The sequence below is a fragment of the Oryx dammah genome, unplaced genomic scaffold, assembly GCF_014754425.2.
Source record: "Oryx dammah isolate SB20612 unplaced genomic scaffold, SCBI_Odam_1.1 HiC_scaffold_16, whole genome shotgun sequence".
Lineage (NCBI taxonomy): Eukaryota > Metazoa > Chordata > Mammalia > Artiodactyla > Bovidae > Oryx > Oryx dammah.
The window spans coordinates 44,964,853-44,982,967 of record NW_024070200.1 but is presented as its reverse complement, the minus strand read 5'-3'; the positions used below and the strand labels follow the sequence as shown (position 1 = coordinate 44,982,967).

Here is an 18,115-nt window from a genome sequence, read left to right as displayed (position 1 = left end):
GGGGATCTTCCAGACCCAGGGATCAAACCCAGGTCCCCTGCATTGCACAAAGATTCTTTACTGTCTGAACCATTAGGAAAGCCTCAAACTGACACTATTTATGATAATAAAATGACTTCTGTATATTACTTGCCAATCATGAAAATAAGCACATGGGTACTGAATTATCAAATACAGAACTATGGGAAATAAATGAATGAAAAATAAGAAAAATTAAAGGGGCTCTTAAATTGGGATGTTACTAGAGATGTTGAAATTGTATTTGGCTTGTTATCATACCAGAATGTGGGGTGTTCTCTCCACAATGACAGTTTTTCTTCCATCAGTAGTGTCTGAATGCCTTTTTTTCCAGCCTGAACCAAGAAGCCCTCATGCTTTTTAAAATTTCTGGAGGTTGAATTCCAGTGAAATTTCCTCTCCTTCAGCCCCAACCCAGTGTGGGTCCTGTGTACCCCTCTCTCTTACCAGGAAAGCACAGTTAGAGCCAAGGAGTGAATGTGGACAAATGAGTCATTCGAGGGCTTCTGATGGTTCTGTGTGTCTTACATGAGAGATGCCTCCAGCCTCCATAGCCATCTGGAGCTCTCCATCCACATCCGGGGGTCTCTCAGCATCAAAGAGCTGAAGTCGAGACGCATGGGGCAGACAGCAAGTAGGGCCTTCTTCACAGGTAAGTAGGTATGATTGGTTTGAGGCCTTGGCTCTTACTGCCTACATGTTTTATCTTTTGGCCCCACCACGTGGCATATGAGACCTTCGTTTCCCAACCAGGGATTGAACTCCCTGCATTGGCAGCATCAAGTCTTAATCACTGGGCCACCAGGTTAGCCCCTCTTACTGCCTTTAAAGAAAAGCTCCCTCACTACTCCCTGGCAGATCTCAGACAGGTCTGGGGAGCTCTGCACCAGACACCCAGGCTTCCACTCCCACTACATTCTGAGGAGCCAGGAGAATGCAGGGCAAGCCTGGGCACCACTCAGAGACCCGTGGGAGTGAAGCCACTTGTTACATTAGAACTCCAGCTTCAGATGATCACCAAGAGGAGACCTGATGTTGGAAAGCAGGGAGGAGGAACCAAGCCTCTGCCTCCAAGATGAGCATGCAGTCCAGCAAGTTCCGTCAGGGCTGAGTCACCTCCATCTAGGGAGTCTTAGATCTAAAAAGCAAGAGAGTTCCAGAAAAACATCTATTTCTGCTTTATTGACTATGCCAAAGCCTTTGACTGTGTGGATCACAAGAAACTGTGGAAAATTCTGAAAAAGATGGGAATACCAGACCATCTGTCCTGCCTCTTGAGAAACCTATATGCAGGTCAGGAAGCAATAGTTAGAGCTGGACATGGAACAACAGACTGGTTCCAAATAGGAAAAGGAATACATCAAGGCTGTATATTGTCACCCTGCTTATTTAACTTATATGCAGAGTACATCATGAGAAACACTGGGCAGGAAGAAGCACAAGCTGGAATCAAGATTGCTGGGAGAAATATCAATAACCTGAGATACGCAGATAACACCACCCTTATGGCAGAAAGTGAAAAGGAACTGAAAAGTCTCTTGATGAAAGTGAAAGAGGAGAGTGAAAAAGTTGGCTTAAAGCTCAACATTCAGAAAATGAAGATCATGGCATCCAGTCCCATCACTTCATGGGAAATAGATGGGGAAACAGTGGAAACAGTGTCAGACTTTATTTTGGGGGGCTCCAAAATCACTGCAGATGGTGATTGAAGGCATGAAATTAAAAGACGCTTACTCTTTGGAAGGAAAGTTATGACCAACCCAGATAGCATATTCAAAAGCAGAGACATTACTTTGCCAACAAACATTTGTCTAGTCAAGGCTATGGTTTTTCCAGTGGTCATGTATGGATGTGAGAGTTGGATTTTGAAGAAAGCTGAGCGCTGAAGAACTGACGCTTTTGAACTGTGGTGCTGGAGAACACTCTTGAGAGTCCCTTGGACTGCAAGGAGATCCAACCAGTCCGTTCTAAAGGAGATCAGTCCTGGGTATTCTTTGGAAGGAATGATGCTGAAGCTGAAACGCCAATACTTTGGCCACCTCATGCGAAGAACTGACTCATTGGAAAAGATTCTGATGCTGGGAGGGATTGGGGGCAGGAGGAGAAGGGGACAACAGAAGATGAGATGGCTGGATGACATCACCAACTCGATGGACATGAGTTTGAGTAAACTTCGGGAGTTGGTGATGCACAGGGAGGCCTGGTGTGCTGAGATTCATGGAGTTGCAAAGAGTCAGACATGACTGAGTGACTGAACTGAACTGAAGTGAGTCTTCATATCAGAACTGTGCTAATGCAAAAACCATGGGGGAAAGCTGTGGTAAATCTGATATAAGATATCACTGCGGAGAGGTTATACACTAGTTTGGGAGCAAGAACCTGCCACAGGTTGTAAGCCCTATTCTAGTATTCCAATCAAGGGTTTGCAAACAGTAGCAGAACCAATTCTTAAAAAAAAATTTTTTTTTAATATGAGGAAGTCCAATTCACAAAACTGAAAAAATGTGGCAGTCTTTTAGTTACACTGTTATGTTGGGGGAGAGAGTTGGTTTATCCACTGGTCTGTTGATGGTACATAGAAGAGAGGTAGGTAGTTATTTGCAGGGCAGAGAATAAACAGGTACAATGTGAAATGACAAGCTCAAAGGCCTGTGGGTCAGCTGTTTTCACCATGTAAAGGGCTGAAGGTTACCATGGGGCTGGGTGTCTGAAGTTTTCAGGACAGACACATATTGGTGGGACCGAAGACAAGAGCAGGTGTAGAAATCTGGGGATGAAAGCAATGTTGCTGATGACAGGACTGGCCCACAAGAGCTTCAGTCTGAATGCTTCAAGAGATGGCAGGACTCTGCAGATACAGAAGCCCAAGCACACAGCTCTTTTGCAATAAGAATGAAATTTGCCAGGTGCTTGAACAGCCCTTTCTGTTTTTCATTCTGCACATCTAGCTCTTAATACTGTATTCCAGAATTTCTTTTTTTTTTTTTTTTTTTTGGCTGCACTAGTCTCTGCTGCAGCACATGGGATCTTTAGTCACATGGGAACCCTTAGTTGTGGCCTGTGGGATCTGGTTCTCTGACCAGGGCTTGAACCTGGCCTCCCTGCCTTGGGAACACAGGGTCTTAGCCACTGGACCACCAAGCAGTCCTCCAGCATTTCTTTCTACTTCTTGATCATATAGAGACTCATGTTTCCTCCAAATGGGGAACTGAGATAGATCAAAGATGAGAAGAAAATCATGTTTCAAGGAGCATTCAGGATAGAGCTTTAGCAGATCCTCAAAGAATAGATAATTGGTTTAAAGTGACCTTTTTCATCCAATAAACAAATAACCCAAGTGTATCAGCCTTAGGTGAGGCAGTGGGGAGTCATTACCAGACCGGCTTGCCATGTTCCTTTCCTCCTACTGCAGACAAGGGGGGACCTCCGTCCTCCTGGGGACAGGATGGGCAGACCTGGTCAGACCTCTGGCCTAGTGCTGGCTGGCACCCTGCAGGCCAGCCTCTTGGTGGACTCTGCCTGGAACCTTGCCCTCCCACACCAGGCGGTCCTCTAGTGAGGTTGGGCCCTGGTTTTGCCCATTCCTGAGGCCCTGACACCTTGTCCACAAGCTGCGGCGCCGCCTCAGGCCTGCCTCAGACCTCAGCCTTGACACTCTCCTCTCTGGTTAGACCACCTGGGTCTCCATTCTGCTGCCTCAAGCCCAGAGCCTCATCCTCCCTCCAGTTCCTCAAGAGTCACACAGACTTGGGACTAAATCTCAGCTCACGCATCTGAGCATGTTTACTCATTAGCAATACAAAGATAGCAATGATATCCACCTCACAGCTTATTCAAGCTGACACATGTTAGGGACTCAAGTTAGGGTTAGGTTAAGGGCTACGTATTCTGAAAGTTATATACAAAATGTTGTGGGTAAGTGTATTTTTCTGGAAAGAGAGTCTTTTTTGTGTGTGTTGGGGGTGGGGAGCAGGGGGGCAGCCAAAGGGATTTGTGACCTAAAGATGTTAAATCACCACCATTGAGTTCCACACCATACAGTATAAACCAACACTTGATGGGGAAAAATAATTGTCAGAGAGATGAGGCTGTGCTCAGGAATTCAAGCACATCATCTTGCTGTACAGCAAAAACTGTTCTCAAAATCCTCCTCTGGAATTATTAAAGCCAGTAAAGAAAGCTAATAATTCAGTTACACATCAACAAAACTCTAAGTATATTTCACAGCATTCACCCCCAATTAAGAGAGTACCTTTAAAACTATATAATCTATTTCTTCTGAAATGGATCTCCATCTCTTATATATGAAAGGCTTTCCTTCTCTTTGCTCAATTCACGGAGTACCCAGCCCCCTGATGTTACCTGGTTAGAACCCTGCTTCTACCATCTGTTGTACACGTGCTGTGTGCACTCAATTTTGTACCTTCAACCCACTTATCATTTGAAAAGATCCTGATGCTGGGAAAGGTCGAGGGCAGGAGGAGAAGGGGACGACAGATGATGAGATGGTTGGATGGCATCATCGACTCAATGGACATGGGTCTGGGTGGACTCCAGGAGTTGGTGATGAACAGGGAGGCCTGGCGTGCTGCAGTTCATGGGGTCGCAAAGGGTCAGACACGACCGAGCGACTGAACTGAACTGAACCCACTCATCTCCCACAACCCCTCCTATCAGTAGGGAGCTGAAAAATGACAGGGATGTAGGGCTTAAATCTATACCACGCTAAAGTTTATATTTTTTAGAAGGCAGTTTGCCTTGTTAGTTTTTCTTTAAACAACAAAGCATTACAGCTATTTCGTTCCCCAACCTTTTCCCTTCTTTTCTCTTTTAGCAGTACCAACAATCCTGATGTTGGTACATACATGTCCTTCCCATGAAAGTTCGTATATTTTTGCCATATGCTCATATGCTCACAAATAAAACATATGATTGTGCCTTGGGTTTTAAACCTTTACATGTTATTATATTGTGAGTATTATGATTATGATTTTAATAAGATATAACTGAAACACTATAAAATTCACCCTCTCAAAGTCTACAATTCAGTGTTTTCTTAGTATTCATAAAGTTGTGAAACCACCAATCCTATATCATTTCAGAACATTTTCACCACCCCCAAAGAGATACCCATGCCTATTAGTCATTACTCTCCACTCTCTTGCATTTTCCTCTCCTTTTGGCCACTGGCAAACTCCAGTCTGTCTCTAAGGACTTGCCCACTGTAGACATTTCATGGAAATGTAATCATATAATACGTGATCTTTCATGTTTGGCTTCTTTCACTTAACCCTGATTTTTAAAGATTCATCCATGTCTAACCACGTGTCAATATTTCATTCCTTTTTATAACCAAATAAAATCTCATTGTATGGATATACTACATTTTGATTACCTATTCATTAGTTGATGGATACTTAAGTTGCTTCGACTGTTTGGCTATTAAAAAGAAAGTTGCTATGAGCATTTGGGTATGAGTTTTTGTGTGAACATGTGTTTTCATTTGTCTTGGGTATATACTTAGGAGTGGAAGTGTTGGGTCATATGCTTAACTTTTGGGGAAACTGCCAAACTGTTTTCCAAAGCATCTTCCTAGCTTAACCCCATTCCAAATCTGTGGACCAATAGAGTTTCTTAGAGACTGAAGAGGAGCCCAACACACGAGAACAGTTTAGAGCAGAGGCTCAGATCAGCCGCACTGCTAATGAATTTAAGGGATAAGAATAACAAGCAACCCAACACAGACATCACAGAAAATTATAGGATAAATAATGTTCTTACTAAGCATTAACAGATGAAAAAATATGTAGCTATTGATATTTATTGGCCATTGTCCTCAGATGAGCTTCCCTTTCTTACCAGAAGGTGGCAGAGAGGGTGCAGTTTAAACTCCCACCTCCCTCATTTTTACAGGAAACTTTCTTTTTCTTTCTTTAAAGAATAAAACAATCACAATCTCCCAATTCATCCCACCTCCCCTTCCCTACTTGGTGTCCATACATTTGTTCTCTATGTCTGTGTCTCTATTTCTGTTTAGCAAATAAGATAATTGATACAATTTTTCTAGATTCCACTTATATGCAATAATATATAACACTTGTTTTTCTCTTTCTGACTTACTTCACTCTATATGACATAGCTAACTAATGAAAACCTACTATATAGCTCAGGGAACCCCACTCAGTGCTCTGTGGTGACCTAAACGGGAAGGAAATTCAAAAAAAGAGGGGAAAATATACATATGTATACTGATTCACTTTGCTGTCAGTAGAAACTAACATAACACTGTAAAGCAACTACCCCCCAATAAAATCAATTTAAAAAATAAAAATAAGACAAATGACACTTGCAACTTACAGCTTTTAACCTTAGAAATACAGATTCTCAGGTCCTATTATTTACTATCATTTATTAGAAAATCATGCAAGTGTGACTAGTGAGAATCACTATTGATATCTATACCACATGGGTTAAATAAAACATAAACTATAAGAAAGAACCAATAAATCTGTCCAAAAGTTATGACTAGATAAACCCACTCTAATTAGTATAAACATTTTAAGGGCAACTGAAAAATAAAAATGTATACATACCACAGATTGATGGTCTAATCACAATTTGCAACATGAAAGAAAAGGTAATTTCAGAAAGCAGTATTCCACTTTGTCAATGTTATGATGCCCTCATCTATCAAATCAGAGACTGAATTAGATAATAGCCAAGGTCCCTTCTTCCACCAATACAGTCTATTTCCCATTTTAGAGAGGTGAGTAGGACAGACACGTGACTCACCTGTCATCATACACTAGGGTCACCATCTATATCTAAAAAGATGAATCTCCATGAACAACTACGTTAGTTATGGCTTCTGCCCATAAGAAAACACAGTAAGTTAACTTCAGGCTTATTTAAAATGGCACACAACTCAAAATGAGGTGTTTATTTTGAAAAGGAAAGGACTCCTGATGAGTTCCTGGGGTCTGGTCTATAGGGGTGGCTGCCAGGTAAAGAGAGACCAAATGGGCCCCTTCCTAGGAAGAGCTGAAAGTGGGGTGGGGGCGGGGGCGGGGGAGGTGGGAGGGAGGAGGCAGAAGAGGCCCAGAGGGAGTGAGAACTGTACAGGGTCCAAGAGGCTGCAGGAGTCTGGAGTGGTCAGAGACGGCCCACACACTGCTGGGGCCTGGCGGGAGAGTAAACCGTGACAAGTTTAATGGTGTTAGCTGCAGGCTTCCCTCCCGAAGACAGTTTCCGCTGAATCCAGTCCCTGACCTATGACCGCAAATAACACATCCCACTCCTTCCAAAGGTTCATCCCCCACCAACCCCCGTCCCTCCCCACGCTCCAAGCCTAATTGTGAACTATTACAGGGAAATAAGAAGTTTAGAAATAATGTTAAAAGTTGAGGTTTCTCTTAATAGAAGTCAGATCTATTTTGCAGAATCCTCTGCAGGTGTAGGGCCATAGAAATTCTAGACATTTGTGGCTTGGCAAACTGCATAGTTCCATTCTGCTTTTCTCCTTGCTGCAGCCAGAGAATGCTGGCCCTTCTATAATGGTGGGTGTGTTTTGCCAGAAAACTCACATATTTGCGGGTGGAGTCAGTTGGGAGGCTGGAGGGATTTTTCAAAAGTCTGGGTAGGGACTTCAAACACTGCAGGGACTTACAAGGGGTGAAAAATAATACCTCAGGGGTGAGCAAATTTCCACTCTTGGTGAAGCTGGAGGTGCAGTTCCAGAAACATGACAGGTAAGTGACCATCACAGGGAGGCAGAGCCTCAGAGCTGCAAGGGTGTGCTCTAGAATCCTGCCATCACATGCACCTTTTCTGTGGTACCTGGACCAGCAGTAAGGGCTCCTCGGGTTACCCTGGGCTCTCTGGCCTTGGCAAGATTTCTCTTAAGTGGCTGCAACTACAGGTATCCCAAAAGAATGTGGAAACCAGGCAAATACAGTTCTCTCTAGAGAATTTAATCAATGCACAGTCAATAATAGGCATATGCAAGGTCATCTTAAAACCGTAGATCTTCATTTTGAGGAGTTTATGATAGTGATCTCAGTTTGGGGATGCACGGACTCAGGTTAAGTCTTAAGAATCTGTGGTTTAAAGAGACAGAATGAGGAAGGTAAACTTCCAAACTCATTCTATGAGGCTACGATCACCCTAATACCAAAACGTGACAAAGATGCCACAAAAAAAGAAAACTACAGGCCAATATCACTGATGAACATAGATGCAAAAATCCTTAACAAAATTCTAACAAACAGAATCCAACAACACATTAAAAAGATCATACACCATGAACAAGTGGGTTTTATCCCAGGGATGCAAGGATTCTTCAATATCTGCAAATCAATCAATGTAATTCACCACATAACAAATTGAAAAATAAAAGCCATATGATTATCTCAATAGATGCAGAGAAAGCCTTTGACAAAATTCAACATCCATTTATGATAAAAACTCTCCAGAAAGCAGGAATAGAAGGAACATACCTCAACATAATAAGCTATATATGACAAACCCATAGCAAACATTATCCTCAATGGTGAAAAATTGAAAGCATTTCCCCTAAAGTCAGGAACAAGACAAGGGTGCCCACTTTCACCACTACTATTCAACATAGTTTTGGAAGTTTTGGCCACAGCAATCAGAGCAGAAAAAGAAATAACAGGAATCCAAATTGGAAAAGAAGAAGTAAAACTCTCACTGTCTGCAGATGACATGATCCTCTACATAGAAAACCCTAAAGACTCCACAAGAAAATTACTAGAGCTAATCAATGAATATAGTAAAGTTGCAGGATATAATATCAACACACAAAAATCCCTTGCATTCCTATACACTAATAATGAGAAAATAGACAGAGAAATTAAGGAAACAATTCCATTCACCATTGTAATGAAAAGAATAAAATATTTAGGAATATATCTACCTAAAGAAACTAAAGACCTATATATGGAAAACTATAAAACACTGGTGAAGGAAATCAAAGAGGACACTAATAGATGGAGAAATATACCATATTCATGGATTGGCAGAATCAATATAGTGAAAATGAGTATACTACCCAAAGCAATCTATAGATTCAATGCAATCCCTATCAAGCTACCAATGGTATTTTTCATAGAGCTAGAACAAATAATTTCACAATTTGTATGGAAATGCAATAAACCTCGAATAGCCAAAGCAATCTTGACAAAGAAGAATGGAACTGGAGGAATCAACCTGCCTGACTTCAGGCTCTACTACAAAGCCACAGTCATCAAGACAGTATGGTACTGGCACAAAGACAGAAATACAGATCAATGGAACAAAATAGAAAGCCCAGAGATAAATTCACGCACCTATGGACACCTTATCTTTGACAAAGGAGGCAAGAATATACAATGGATTAAAGACAATCTCTTTAACAAGTGGTGCTGGGAAAAATGGTCAACCACTTGTAAAAGAATGAAACTAGAACACTTTCTAACACCATACACAAAAATAAACTCAAAATGGATTAAAGATCCAAATGTAAGACCAGAAACTATAAAACTCCTAGAGGAGAACATAGGCAAAACACTCTCTGACATAAATCGCAGCAGGATCCTCTATGACCCACCTCCTAGAATATTGGAAATAAAAGCAAAAATAAACAAATGGGACCTGATTAAACTTAAAAGCTTCTGCACAACAAAGGAAACTATAAGCAAGGTGAAAAGACAGCCTTCAGAATGGGAGAAAATATAGCAAATGAAACAACTGACAAACAACTAATCTAAAAAATATACAAGCAACTCCTGCAGCTCAATTCCAGAAAAATAAACGACCCAATCAAAAAATGGGCCAAAGAACTAAATAGACATTTTTCCAAAGAAGACATACAGATGGCCAATAAACACAGTAAAATATGCTCAACATCACTCATTATCAGAGAAATGCAAATAAAAACCACAATGAGGTACCATTTCACACCAGTCAGAATGGCTATGATCCAAAAGTCTACAAACAATAAATGCTGGAGAGGGTGTGGAGAAAAGGGAACCCTCCTACACTGTTGGTGGGAATGCAAACTAGTACAGCCACTATGGAGAACAGTGTGGAGATTCCTTAAACAACTGGAAAGAGAACTGCCTTATGACCCAGCAATCCCACTGCTGGGCATACACACCAAAGAAACCAGAATTGAAAGAGACATGTGTACCCCAGTGTTCATTGCAGCACTGTTTATAATAGCCAGGACATGGAAACAACCTAGATGTCCATCAGCAGATGAATGGATAAGAAAGCTGTGGTACATATACACAATGGAGTATTACTCAGCCATTAAAAAGAATACATTTGAATCAGTTCTGATGAGATGGATGAAACTGGAGCCGATTATACAGAGTTAAGTAAGCCAGAAAGAAAAACACCAGTACAGTATACTAACGCATATATATGGAATTTAGAAAGATGGTAACAATAACCCTGTATGTGAGACAGCAAAAGAGACACAGATGTATAGAACAGTCTTTTGGACTCTGTGGGAGACGGAGAGGGTGGGATGATTTGGGAGAATGGCATTGAAACATGTATAATATCATATATGAAACAAATTACCAGTCCAGGTTTGATGCACGATACTGGATTCTTGGGACTGGTGCACTGGGACAACCCAGAGGGATGGTATGGGGAGGGAGGAGGGAGGGGGGTTCAGGATGGGGAACACGTATATTCCTGTGGCAGATTCATGTTGATGTATGGCAAAACCAATACAATATTGTAAAGTAATTAACCTCCAATTAAAATAAATAAATTTATATTAAAAACAAAACAAAAGAGATAGAATGGCCCTAGATTAAGATGAGATTGGATGAAAATGTAGTTTCTCCTAAAGAAAAGATAAATCAGTTAGAAAGAAGGTTTATTGGCTGTTGCAAACAGAACAGAAAGAGCCACCAAGGCATAGAATGATGACGCTCAGCCAAGGACAGTCCAGGACAGACTGACTAGGCCAGAGGACCCTGATACTCCCCCTTGCTGACGTGGCCTTCTCCAGCACAGCCCTGGTCAAGCTGGAGGACACAGCTAATGATTTCCCACACAGCTCCTCGCTCTGACTCTGTACTCTCTAGGAAATCACCTGCTAGACATTGGCCTTTTGTGCAGACCTGCCACAGGGACAGAGAGCTGTGGTCTGGCCAGTATGAACACGCTGGCTACAGGGAAGTCGTGTTCATGTCCTCCTAGCCCTCACTGAGAATGAGTAAAGTGTACTCTATTTTACATACGAGCCTTGTGAGCTGGTGTACGCTCACTCTTGCGAGACAGATCTTCTGTCTGGGTGCTGAAAAATCAGATTTTTAAGCCCACAGGACTGTCTCAGCTACCAAAATGCTAGCTGGTGCCTCCTGGCCACCCTGGGCTGGCCTGTGCCCTCCCACTAGAAATGGCCACACTCACCTTTTACAGGACACTGTATGGTCACATTTGCTTGCAGGGGTGCCTCCACGAAGCCACCAATCACAACGGAGAGATGGCCATGCTCTGGTCTGGTGATGTTTCTTCCAACAGACAAGATGACAGGAGCCTCTTAATTCAAAGGGAGCAGAAAACTGTTAGATTCAGGCTTTTGCTCTGAGTGACCGCACTGCACTTGGTAAGCTCTGCCAAGCTCCTGGAGAGCAGGTGCAGACTCCTGGCTCGGTCCACATCCCCCGTGGTGCCCCATGGGGACTTGCACACTCACAGGCTGGAGGTGCTCAATGGACGGATGCACAGATGAAATATCTACAAAGAGATATCTACAAAGAGGCATTGCAACCACCATGTGAGGATATTTTGGCTTTATAACCAAAACTGGAGGTAAATTAAAGGATAAAATTAGGGGATAAATTAGAGGATAAAATCCTCTTTGATCATTTGAAAAAGAAGGAAGTCAGAAATTCATTCAGAGAAAGGCATGGCAGGGCAGGAGTGACATCTCTACAGTGCATCCTTGGATGAGTAAAGGCAGGACCAAAACACACCAGGTCCTGGGACCATCTGACTCTCTTTCTGGAGGGAAAATGTGAATGAAACCTGCACAAAACTTGCATGGAAAAAAGTAATAAAAACAAGGTCATAAAGAATCAGGAACTCATTCACAGACTTTTACTTTCTTGGATTTTAAGAACCATCTACTTTTACCAGATTCATTTATGAAGTCATTCAGGAAATATACTCTGTGCCTGGGCTGGACAATGGAAATACCAAGTTGGAACACAAACATTCTTGTCCTCAATCAATTGAGAGACTGGTGGGAGACACCACTACCATTACAAGGTGATGGGTGATGAGGTAGAGAAAGGTGCTAGTTGCCCGGGGGTCTCTCAGGAGTATGTAGGGGCTACCAATTACAGGGTGATGGGTGATGAGGTAGAGAAAGGTGTTGGTTGCCCAGGGGTCTCTCAGGAGCATGTGTGGGTCAGGGAAGGCCACATTTCTCTACCAGAGCTACTGCCATGAGATCTTGGTTCCCCAACCAGGGATTCAACCCACATCCCCTGCATTGGAAGGCAGATTCTTAACCGATGGGCCACCAGGGAAGTTCTCACATATTTCTTTACTTTTTAAAAAATCACTAATGCATAGCAAGTCAAAGAGTAACAACATTTAGCTGTTTGGTAACCATGTCTTCTGCAGAAGAGAATTTGGGAATGATCATGTTCAGGTGACCAAATGTTCCATCTGTTCCTGGAGTGCCTGGGGCCCTGAAACGGTATGCTGGGAGTTGAAAATACGGGACTTTGGGGCTGAGAAAGGACTGTTGTTGTCATGTGTCCTCTGGCCCTTACGGACCTTGCACCAGCTCTCCCACGAATCCGGGCTATCCTGGGATGGACTTACAAGGGAACTTGGGAGCTGCAAGAGAGACTTCTGTTCCTCCCAACAATCCAGAACCTCAAAACTGAGGTTTTCTGGAAAGGCGCAGATGTTCACAGAGGAGAATCATCCAGGAGGATCAAGGCACAGGAATCAAGGTGTGAAGGCCCTACCATGGGAATGCAGCCAGGAGAGGGATGGGTAACCAAGCCATGCAGATCCAAGGAGCTTTGAAAATCAATTGGTCCCACCTCCTCAGGTTATAGATGTGATGGACTGCCTACATCAATGCGTGGCTGTCTAAATGCTGGATTCCAATCCCAGATAATTGTCTTTCTCCTTATCTTATCTTAATTATTTGAGCCATAGATACCAAACCACAGAGCAGAGAGTTGGAGGGTAACTTTCTTATTTGATATTTGATCCCAGAACATGAGCCTGCCACAAGGAAGCATTGCTTACAACTGTGCCAGCTAAAAATGTTCCTTCATCAAAAAGCACACTTTAGTATTAAAATGAGTTTGTCTACCTCCTGGGACAATTTACACTAATTTACAATGACAATTTCCTGAAAGTGTTTTTAAGGATTGGGCAGAGGAGTGCCATTGGGAGGTATACATCAACCTTTAAAGGATAATTATCTCTTTTGTTGGATGGTGGCATTTTAAAAACGAAATGTCAGCACTATTAACACCACCAATTAAACCCCATCTTGTTAATTTCCAATTCTTGGAAAGTGAACTCTAGAGCAGCTGTTTTCAAAGCGTGGTCCTTAGGCCAGCAGTGTCGGCATAACCTGGGAACATGTTAAAAAGGCACATTCTGGAACTTCCCTGGTGTTCCAGTGGTTAAGACTCCTTGCTTCCAGTGCAGGGGTCATGGGTTTGATCCCAGGTTGGGATCAAAGATTCTACATGCCTCAAGGCCAAAAAAAGTGCACATACTCAGACTCTACTCCAAGCCTGCTGTGTCAGAACCCCTGGGAATGGGGTCTGGAGATCTGTGTTTTAACATTTCCTTCCCCAGTGATTCTGCTGTGTGAAGCATGGAAACTGCTGCTCCAGAGTTTAATGTTAAAAAGCCAGACCACACCCAAACACTCCAGGCTGCATAACGGGCATTACCTGCATATAGCACAGAAGAACTTTCCACATCTGAACCGAGATGATTAGCTACAGCACATCCATATATTCCTTGGTCTTTCTTTGTAGGTTTCCGAATCTGCATTTTCCCCATTCCATCCAAAATGACTCTGTAGAACAGTTAGAAACAGGATGTGTTCATGTGACACATTGAACTACTTGAGAACCACAGCGACCCACAGAGAATGAAGACATTGACTTTAGGCTGGCAAGGATCCAGAAGATAATCTTGTCGAGCTTCCTGCCTATAAGCAGACCACTATGGGAGAGGGCAATGGCACCCCACTCCAGTACTCTTGCCTGGAAAATCCCATGGACAGAGGAGCCTGGTGGGGTGCAGTCCATGGGGTCGCGAAGAGTCAGACGTGACTGAGCAACTTCACTTTCACTTTTCACTTTCATGCATTGGAGAAGGAAATGGCAACCCACTCCAGTGTTCTTGCCTGGAGAATCCCAGGGACAGGGGAGCCTGGTGGGCTGCTGTCTATGGGGTCGCACAGAGTCGGACACAACTGAAGTGACTTAGCAGCAGCAGCGTGTAGACTGGAGCTGGAGGAGGGCATGGCAACCCACTCCAGTATTCTTGCCTGAGAAACCTCACAGATAGACGAACGTGGCAAGCTACAGTCTATGGGGTCGCACAGAGTCAGATACAACTTAGCAACTAAACAGCAACATATAAACTGGAGTGTGGAAAAGTCACTCTTCTTGGCTGAAACTCATTGAGATGGTAGCGGGGAACTGTGCTCAGAGATCCAGACTTCCTATCTCACTCTGCATGAGAACAGACTCTTCCGGATGGACTCAATGCTTAATTTACCACGTTTAAAAGAAGACAAACTAGTAAGTGTTAGTTTGCTGGAGGTTAAGCCCTCATTTTCTGCCCTGAGCCTTTCTAACAGACTACAGATGTGAATTTTTCAGTTCAGATTTTCACGCTGGAAGTGAGTGGACCTTTAGTTACTGCTCCCTGGCAATGGTTATTTTCTCATGGTATGAAAAGCTCAGTGGAAGTAACAAAGCTACTGCTGCATTATATTGGGTTTTGAGCATGCTGTTAAGAATCAGGACTACACTGTGTGAACCTCTTATGGTTTCCCAATTATTGATATTCACAAACACCTGCATGTAAATACCACTTAGAAAATCAGAGCTGGTCAAGAGTATCCTCACAGGGGAGATACTGATTCAGGGGATGGGAAAGAATACTTGTTTCACTTTAATTTTTTCTTATTGATTTGAAGTTGCTAATAGATTATCTGGATCAGCAGTCCATATACTATTTTTTTACCTGCCTTCTTTCCACTTTACAGATCTTAGCAATATGGACTGTTCTGTTGTTGTTATTGTTCAGTGCCCAGTCATGTCCAACTCTTTGCGACCCCATGGACTGCAGCACGCCAGGCCTCCCTGTCCCTCACCATTTCCCAGAGATTGCCCAAGTGCATTGGTGATCCCATCCAGCCATCTCATCCTCTAATGCCCTCTTCTCCTTCTGCCCTCCATCTTTTCCAGCATCAGTCCTTCCAGTGAATATTCAGGTTAATATCCCTTAAGATTGACTGGTTTGATCTCTTTGCTATTCAAGGGACTTTCAGAAGTCTTCTCCAGCACCACAGTTCAAAGGCATAAATTCTTTGGTGTTCTGCCTTCTTTACTTCTGCCTTCTTTACAGTCCAGCTTTCACAACCATACGTGACCACAAGGAAGACCAAAGCCTTGACTATACAGACCTTTGTCAGCAGAGTAATAATGTCTCTGCTTTTCAACACACTGTCTAGGTTTGTCATCACTTTCCTGCCAAAAAGCAATCGTCTTCTGATTTCATGGCTGCAGTCACTGTCTGCAGTGATTTTGGAGCCCAAGAAGAGGAAATCTGTCACTACTTCCACCTTTTCCTTTCTATTTGCCATGCAGTAATGGGGCCAGAAGCCATGATTTTAGTTTTTTTACTATCTAGTCTAAAGCTGGCTCTTTCACTCTTCTCCTTCACCCTCATCAAGAGGCTCTTTAGTTCCTCTTCACTTTCTGCCATTAGAGTGGTATCATCCTCATACCTGGGACTGTTGCTGTTTCTCCCACCTTCTGGCTTGTAACTGATCCAGCCCAGCATTTCTCATGATGTGATTGGTGTATAGGTTAAACAAACAGGGTGACAGCAGACAGTGCTGTCATACTCCTTTCTTGATCCTGAACCAATCAGTTGTTCCATACAGGGTTTTAACTGTTGCTTCTTGACCCTCATACAGGTTTCTCAGGAGACAGGGAAGATGGTCTGGTATTCCCATCTCTCTAACAGTTTTCCACAGTTTGTCATGATCTACACAGTCAAAGGCTTTATTGTAATCGATGAAACAGAGATAGATGTTTTTCTGAAATTCCCTTGTCTTCTCTATAATCCAGCGAATGTTGGCAATTTTATCTCTAGTTCCTCTTCCTTTTCTAAACCCAGCTTGGACATTTGGAAGTTCTTGGTTTGCCTAATGCTGAAGTCTAGCATGCAAGATTTTAAGCATGATTGACTGTTTTGATCAACTGCTAAACACTCTATGTTTCTTCATGAACTGAACTGGGCCACTTCATTTCCTGTCACTTTACATTGCTTGCTTACCCTCTGCTGTAGCTATAAAGAACCTCTAACAGTTTCCAGAACATTCCATGGTCTTTCATCACCCTGAGCTTTTGCGTATGTTGTTCACTCTATTTGGAATGCCCTTCCCCACTTCTGGCAACACTGACTTACCCACTGAGTCCTGGAGCAAATGTAATTTCCCTTGTAAAGCTTTCCCCAATACTCCTAGAGTTATCTTCTTCCCCCTCTGGGCTCCTTCTGGTTTGGTTCATATATTTATTTGATGAAATATCTTTTTATTCTCATGAGATTGTGATCTTTTCAAAAGCAGGGACCAGATCTTATTCACAGCTGTGCATTTTCAATGCCTAGCAACAGTACCTTTTATATAGCAGTTTTCAAAAGCATTTAATGACTCAGTGTATGAATGACTAGAGTAGAACAGAGTAATGGTAGAGAATGAATGTACTAGAGAATGCAAGCTCCCGTGCAACCCACAAATGAAGTATACAAAGGTGGGAAGAAACCAAAACAGCTGAATTGCCCAGAACAAAAACAGGAATAAGGCAGAGGTAGCTATGACCAGGGCTAGGCTCTCACTGTCAAATCCCTGTTAAGGAACAGTTGATTAAGAAAAAAAGTAAAACTAACAACTCTATGTGACAAATGTTTATACATGAAAATCTTTTCTTAAATTATTTCATATGTATGTTTGTATGATTTAGCAATTCTCAAAGGATTCTTTTGTTTTAGGGCCTCAGTTTTACAGTACAGCAAGAAGTCACCAAGAAATAGCTGAGCACACATGAACCTTCCTGCCAGGTGATGTCACCCAGGATCCAGGCTGGACCAGTCCCTGGGCTGGAGAACCAGAAGGTAGAGTTCTTTAAGGAATCTGATCTTGACCTCCACCACAAAATCTTATTCTTTACTTGAAGTGATAATGAAGTTGATCTCTCTACAGACGTCAGCCCTAGGGAATCCACCCACAGCCTTTGCTTCCTAGCTGTGATCTCTTACTCAGCTGGCGCCCAAATGCACTCCACGCCTACACTGTTGCCTCCTATTGGAGAGGGGTGCTTGGAAACATCATTCCATTTCTGCATGACTTCAGTTGAAAACATTTGTGAGAGTCAGAAAAATGTATCTAAACTGGAGAACTTTTCTTGCATAAAGAAATTTAGACGTAAGTTGAAAAAATTAATTAGGTATATTAGAGAAAAAATGGAAATAAAAATAGATTTTTAAAAAATTCCCTTAAAATATTAAAAACAAAAACTCTTACTAGCCAAGTAGGACTGCTTCAGTGTCAAATGGCTGGTCCTTAAAGTATGCAGAAACAGGTCTGAGTTAGGATGGCAGAATCTTTATGGGATCTTCAGGAGCCTCAGCCACAGAAACTAATGCAAATTCCACTTGAGCAAGTCAGATAATCACAAATCAACTCAGTTCAACAAACACTGACTTGAACTAACCACGGTCTTCTACCGTATCCCTTTAGTACTTTATGGCCACAAATCAGCTGATCAATTTTCTCAGTTTATTTGTTTTC

The 18,115-nt window shown here is 42.5% G+C and overlaps 1 protein-coding gene across 1 annotated transcript in view; it reads right to left on the bottom strand.

The window, feature by feature from the left end:
* Window positions 1–18,115, bottom strand: part of LOC120875344 (ADAMTS-like protein 3) — a 70,107-nt gene that overhangs the window by 11,031 nt on the left and 40,961 nt on the right. Inside the window, exons 6-7 of the mRNA XM_040257111.1 lie at window positions 13,974–14,101; window positions 11,449–11,577 (exon numbers count right to left, since the gene is read on the bottom strand). Of these exons, the coding sequence (XP_040113045.1) occupies window positions 11,449–11,577; window positions 13,974–14,101 (257 nt within the window). The remainder of the gene's footprint in view (window positions 1–11,448; window positions 11,578–13,973; window positions 14,102–18,115) is intronic.